We start from the raw sequence: 7,504 nt of genomic DNA on the forward strand, positions 1-7,504 counted from the left end.
CTCGTGCGCTTTTATTTGCAAGCGTGGCCGAATTTTGAGTGAGTTGTTATTGATTGCGTTTGTTAAAGACCCCGTAATTGTAAGTCGTTATTACTGATCAGTAGAGATGGGGAAATATATAAGATTTTTCCCAAAAATATGCAAAGAGTCTTTAAATATATACCGAAATTGCAAAAATATGCATTTATTTAGCAGATTTTTCCAATTTTATTTTCCACCAGGGCTGGAGAGGAACTCTATTTGATTTAATCAGTTCCTTCAATTTAACGGATTTAAAATACTTGAAGTACAACTTTTACACCAAGTAAAAAAAGCAAAAAAACATGCGCCACATTTTTGCTAATTATTATGCATGGAAAATTTTTCTTAGCTAGAAAAGCTGTTTTTAAACCATTTTTTTCCTTTTGAATCTTTGATTTTTGTAACTCGGTTTATGAAACCTTAAAAACAGATTTTGTTTAATAAGGTGACTTATACTTTGGTTTTTAAGTTCCTCTTCTGTATTGAAAAGTACGCCCATGACCTCCCAAGAATTGGTGATGGTTAGTTCTTAGTTGATATAATGTTCTTTGTTCCAAAAACATTCAAAATATGCAAAGAAAATCGCTGAATCGGGAAAAATGCAAAATATGCAGTTTAGTCAATTATTGCATTCAGTATGCAAAATAAGCGATTGCATTCTGCCCCATCGCTACTGATCAGGCAGTCACCTTTATTTTTTTGGTGTCCAGCGGGCCAATAGGGCTAGTCAAGTAAACGCGTTCATGGACAACTGACGAAATTCCATGGAGTAAAATCAAAGACAACATGCCCAGCCAAACCGCACTGTGCATACATTGAATTTTGACATTTTTTTTCATTATACTTGCTTGTCTAGGCAATTAGCATTGTGTTATTGAGCCAATTTGATTGTGCGTTCACTGATTAACACCAAAAAATGCTCATTTAGTAGGGTTTTGTAACACGACTCGCTCAAAAGCACCCGATTATTGAAAATTCAATGGGCAAATGGTGCAAGTTGACTGTGATGTTTGTCTTAGTTCTATGTCCCCGAAATGCTCAAAATCAGGGTGCCGGACCACATTTTTCGTTGAATTTCCTTTACTTGACATTCCCTATGCAAGATTGACTCGTTATTTGACATGCTGCTCGACCGTCCTCTAGCAAGGATTTGTAGAACTTTCCTTTACTTATTGCCCTCGCTATTATAATTCAGTACCAAACGAACATATGGCTTTTGACTCTAATATTACTACTTTTTATTCTTTCATTTTTCCTGAACAGAGCTAGGGTTCAAAGGACGATAAACAATATGGGTTGGTGTGAACATCATTTCAGACCATCGTATGCTCGCATTTTTTAAAGGGAAAAGACACAAATGTACTCCCCAAAAGCATCAACATTTTCGATTTGAACTTTTTCAAATGCTTTTTTCGTGTCTATTTCAGCTCCAATCATTGTCCCCAAACCTCCTCCAGTGGATATTGATCGTCCAGAAATCATTGTAAATTGCCTAGCAGATGGGGTGGGCGTGAGCCTTTTCATATCTGACCCTCGGTATCATGGTCTCGTGTATGTAAAAGGACACAGCACGGATCCCAATTGTCGTTTGCAAGTTGATGAGGACCAAGCAAAAAGTATTATTGACTTTAATGTCAAATTTGGGACTTGTGATCTTGCTTATGACGAAAGTGTAAGTAGACATTTGGGTTTTGGGAATCAATCAAGAATATCTGTAAGCAGTTTCACGATTTGTGTTTCCTCTTTCCAGGGCTACGCTCACTTCATTTTGGTCATAGGTCATGCCAAACTTATGACCTTCAAATCCCAAGCCTATCGAATCCGTTGCATTTACGACACAGGCGACCGTAACATCAATTTGGGTTTCAATGTGTCGATGCTGACGACTGCAGGGACCATTGCTAATACTGGCCCCCCTCCAACCTGTACCATGAGAATTTGTAACTCGAATGGTGATGACATTGCTCAGGCCGAAATTGGCGACACTCTAATGCTGAAGGTGGAGGTCAGCCCTGGCGAAATCTACGGAGGCTTTGCCCGAAATTGTATTGCTCGAACAGTTGATGAATCGGATGATGAAACGGTGTACACAGTTACTGATGATAACGGATGTGCAACAGATCCATCAATCTTCCATGATTGGAATTACAATAGGGAAAAAGGCTACTTGAGTGCAGTATTTGACGCCTTTAAGTTTCCCAACAGTAACACCATCAAGTTCAAGTGCAACATTCGAGTTTGCTTTGGACAGTGCCAACCTCAAAACTGCGCGGGGAGGAACGCTTTTGGACGGCGCAAGAAGAGAGAATCTGAGCATGAAATTGAAGGAACAGTTTACACCGGACAGCTTCGAGAAGAAATTCAAGTTCATTCGAATGCCATTTTGACTATCGAAAGAAAGGCTAAGAAACTTCAAGACAATCTCCAAAGCCGTCAAATTGGCAATGAGGAGGTCTGTGTTTCGAAGATTGGATTCATCATTGCCTTAGTTATAACAGCCCTCCTTGCCTTAGTGGCTGTTGCCATTGCTGTTTCTTGTTGGTTGATGGCATATCGTAGAAGACCAAGAACTGATGGTCCACTCCCACATCCTCCTGAATTTCCCAATCCTTTGTTCACTACTCCAGAGCCATTAGCCGAACCAACTCCAGATTATCTGCATTAGTTCAGCGAACTTATGCACTACATTTGTGTCAAAGAAATTGGATGCCTTGAAGCATTCATCATTACATTATTTAATCAATCAGAAAAAGAAAACCATCTGTGATATTAGCATTAAGGATAATTTTAACACAAATCATGTAGAAGAGGTTCCTCCTATTTCATGTATGAAGTTACGTCTGTTACATTTTTCAGCATACCTTATATTCTTATGAAACTATGACACCATGACACCATGACACGGCAAATGTCAAATAATAACCTTATGACGAAATAAATGACGTATCCAGCCAGATATTTCTAATTCATTGGATTGATGTAATAGCTGGACAGATGTCAGGTATCATATCTCTTTCGTACCTTCTCTGAAAACTGTACAATCCCAACTTTTTTAATGTCTACCAATACGTGAGCTCTCCCATAGCTTCAATATTCCAAGTGAATCACCTTTGGACTAGCTCGTATTTATGGGAAAAGGGCAGGTAGCAAGTATTCACAGACACCCAAGTGTTACTTGTATACAAGCAGAGATCCGTTGCACATTTTGGAGGCTCAGATGGTTAGTTCAGGAAAGCCGCAAAATGGGATTTTTTTGGCCGAAGCTAAAGTCAGATTGCCAGAAACAAACCATTGAACCACAAACACACTGGCATGTCAGTGTTGGTACAATTTCCTACTTTTCTTGTACTATAAGTCGATTTAATTTGTTATACTGTGAAATAGTTTGGAGTAAGTTTGGAGATGCCATAAATTACTACTACTATTTCCCTTCCAAGTGTTTGTGTACAAACCCAAGTCGGGACAAGCATTCATTATTCATTACTTGGGCAAGTTAAACACGGTCCTTCTTGAACTGTCGGTTCTTGCTTCACATCAGTACTAGCTCGACCTCTTGCAAACCTGTTGAACTCATTGGAGCCCAAATGGGTGAAGCATATTCAAGATGTGACTGAACAATCGACTTGTATAGAGTTAGCATTGTGATGCCATCTCTGGATTTAAACGTCCCATAGATCCTAACACGTTTGAAAAGCTTTACGCACCTTCAAGTGAATATGCTCATGGAACTTTTCATGATTTTGGAGGACTACTGGTAATCCTTCAGGGACGAAACAGGTATGGTCTGCCTATGTTAGCTTGCGACAAAGAACAGAGAACAATTTCAGAAAAAGCTTGGCAGTAATTGGGACATTGAAGCACGAAATGGAGCTGACGTCATCATCAAATTTTGCAAGGTTACTCGTATTTTTGAGGCTCAATAGTTTTTTGTTAAGGTATCTAATTTGAGCTCTTATTCACTTATCCATGACAGAAAAGGTTCAAGTGACATTGCATTTTGATAAATTGTCAGTTTTACTCATTAACATGTTTAAAAAAGACAGATGGCCGAAACAGCTGTTTTTGGACTTAGTTTTCCTGCTTTAGAATTTTCTATTTATACAAAAGACTTTTTGAAACCTTAGAAAAGCTTTTTGTTTAGTATTGCACTTTGCATCTTGGTTTGTTAATACTTCTTCTGTATTGAAAAGTACCCCACTGACCTCCCAAAAAATGATGATTCATCACTTCAACTGAAACGAGTCGAGGTTGAAAGCGAAATTTCAGTTCTTACAAATAATCTCCAAATCACCTGCTTGCGAAATATTTTGCAATTCCAACTCTAAAACATGGTGTTACATAGTTCATCAGCTTTTCCAAATGTTTTGGACCCTATTTTACAGTACATCTTCTTCAGATTAAGTTTTTGAGATTAAAAAATAAGATTTTTTAAATTCTGGCACAAGATACAACAATAGATAATGGGTAAAATAGCTCTAAGTGTTGACGTATACGTAGGTAAATGAAAACATCTATCCAACCACTTTAGATGTTGAGCATATAAATTTTGAAGCTGTATTCTGCATTTGATCATGGAGATCTTGCCGAAAATTGGGCGATTTCTAGTCAATTGCTAAGTGCATTCTTTAATGTTGGCTCGTTTAGGTTGCTATTCTTCCACCTTATTTGGATGGAGATCCTTGGCAGTGTCTTCAAAATGACTCATTGAGGTAGCCATTAATGATTGTGTTGTTCATTACAACTTTGACGAAGCACTTCGATTTTTCGAGTAATTGTCTTCTTGAGCTTTAGAATGACAAGAGCCAGACTATTTATTGTACGTGGGTTACATACTAATTTCCAACAACATAAAGTCCATAGCAGTGCTTCTTTTGTTTCGTCCGACCTTAAAACGTCACTTTTCAATCCTTTTTCAAGATCTTTGACTGAATATTCCATCCAAAAACAAACTCGCCTCAAACGAATTGGTGGGAAACCAACATTTTTGAGATTGGCCTCACATTTTCTCATTTAGCCAAATACAAAAGGGTCACAAGCTGCAGGCTCTTCCAGTAAGTAGACATCGCTTGATTGACCAATCTCTCTCATCATTTAAGTCTTAATCGTTACTTGATGATTCAAACATAATTAGAATTTTGCCGATGAGAGTCTGCTTTTGAAGATTTCGAACACAACGAACCATTCTTGTTTTCTCACGTTTTTTTTTTGTTTTTCACGGCTTTTCTTGGTTTTTCACGGCTCTTTGGTATGACGCAATTGCTTCAAAACCTAATAAGTGTATTGCTCTATCATGTTTATCTTTAGCTTTAGCAGTTTCTGTCTGATCGTGGCATTGTGGCATTTTTAGTTTCGAATCATTATGTGTAGTAGTCGCAATATTTTAGTTTGATTGTATTGGTCATTGGCTTGGTTATTTTCACGGGCTTTTCTAACCGCTAAAGGGAATGCAATCCCCGTACTATTAAAATGAAAGATTATTATTGGTCTATTTATTACCTTTCAATCTTTATATGATAATTGGTCCACCAACGAGTTTGAGTTGGCCGGCCGAGCTAGTCCTTGGATGTAGGATTGATCTGGAGTGCTATCTAAAACTTTGTCCAAGTCTGACTTAAAAGATGCAAAGGGATCAATAAGGCTAATATTCCCTACGAATATTAGAGGGAAGCAAATTGAACAATGAAGGAGCCCGACTTGATTGTTTTAACTAGTCAGGATTCTCGAGGGCTTGAAATTGAAATTAAGATAACTAGAATAACTAGAGTTGACCGTAAAATCTGGCTTAGGACAAAGATCGTGGATGCTTTTGAAGACGTAGAGTGCCAGACACCTTTCGTACCTTCTCTGCATACTGTAGAGTCCCAGCTTTTTGTGTCCCTCCCAAATACGAGAGCTCTCTCATTCCTGAGATGTTCCTAGTGAAACATCTTTGGACTTGTTCGACCTTTTGGAAACCTGCTGTTTGCTAGCTTGCAACTCTTTTTGAACAAAGTCTTCCTATTCTTTGGAAGGGTTGTCTGTGTCTCACCTTTTGGAACACATTCAGAGGTTGCTAGACTGGAACTAAGCATCCATGCAGTGATTGGATGCAACCCCTCAACTACGAAAGTTGAAGGACCCAACAAAAAGGAGGAAATTTCGCAAGATAACCGAATCCAACTTATTAATGTCAATCGGGATTCTTTAGCTGGATTCCATCTACTTGAGATTCACACTCCAAATCTCGGATTAAGCATTACTTGGATCTTTGGGGCACTTTTTGTGACACTTTCACTCTTCTCATCTACGGAAAGTGTAAAAATTACCATCAAATTACCATCAAAACAGGTACCTACAAAGACACAGTCACTTGCTCGAACGCCCGAGTTATACGCCCATGCAACCATTAATGAATTTGGACATATGACGTTTGGAAAAACTCCTCCGACAAATCTGGGTAGCTGATTTATCTTTACGAATCCATACGGTACACGGCATGAGTGAAGGCGAAAAAGCAATTTTGGCTTTACCCTCATCTAATTACCCTCACCGGACATCTACAAAGAGGAAACATTACATGCAATAGGACACCAAACATGGATATTTACGACATGAATTGGAACAAACACTTATTAGCGTTTCCATTTACGCCGATGAGAGATGTTATATTCATGTAAATGTAAACGTTATTCCCTCAGAGTTTGCTCACTTCTTGTTCTACTGAATAAAACAGTTAGTCTTAGCGAGTCATTAGTCAGGTAGACATTGCATTCTGTAGGTTTGTAATTAAAGTAAAACTTTAACTTGACATATGCTAAGCAATATTACGATCGTATGCCTAACTAAATGTTATGAACATCCGTATGCAAATGGCTTTTATTCTTGTTTTATACTTTCAAAAGTATCTTTTCATTTTCGATGCCCTTGGATGCAATAAACACTTATTTTTTCTCAGCACATAAATCTCGTTTCAAATTCGGTTCTAGTTGTGTCCATCATTCTTTAAAGAAAACAGTGGAACATTTGTTGAGGATTGGTGCATTGCACCTAATTTGGCTACAATTCCTCCATTTTCTTTTTGCAGGTGACTCATCACTCTGCAGATACCATTTAGTGTTTATCATGTGACCTAAGATTTGCGCCCCCGTAGATGAAGTGTTTTCAACCAATTCTGTAAATGACAATTGTTCGATTTCAGAATTCAAAGTCTATTTGCGACAGTAACTGGAGCAAGCCTCGGGAGCCGTCGTGTGGAGAGAAGGATCATCACTTCAAGAAAGCGCCCAACCTTGGCGAGGAATTTTGTCCCAGCCCTACACTCATTTCATATGCAGTGCAGTACATTACGTTCTACGTAATACGACGTTCAACTTCAAAGTGAAAATGGCTAAATGGAGCAAAGAGAATGATGGGTAGCTAGATAGAGAAGGTAGGTGGCTATCGAGCACTGCTTNTTTTTCATTTCTTAGGCTTGTGGAGATTTTTTTGCTCCTCTTTCATTTTC

General features: G+C 38.4%; 1 protein-coding gene across 1 annotated transcript in view; it reads left to right on the top strand.

Moving 5' to 3' along the window:
- The window catches only part of LOC131886698 (uncharacterized), a 56,912-nt gene extending 53,935 nt beyond the window's left edge, over positions 1 to 2,977 (top strand). The window contains 2 exon segments of the mRNA XM_059235098.1: positions 1,449 to 1,693; positions 1,772 to 2,977. Coding sequence (XP_059091081.1) covers positions 1,449 to 1,693; positions 1,772 to 2,686 — 1,160 coding nt within the window. The 3' untranslated portion in view covers positions 2,687 to 2,977.
- The last annotated feature ends 4,527 nt before the right edge of the window (positions 2,978 to 7,504 follow it).

This window comes from Tigriopus californicus, chromosome 9 (assembly GCF_007210705.1).
Source record: "Tigriopus californicus strain San Diego chromosome 9, Tcal_SD_v2.1, whole genome shotgun sequence".
Taxonomy (NCBI): Eukaryota; Metazoa; Arthropoda; class Copepoda; order Harpacticoida; family Harpacticidae; genus Tigriopus; species Tigriopus californicus.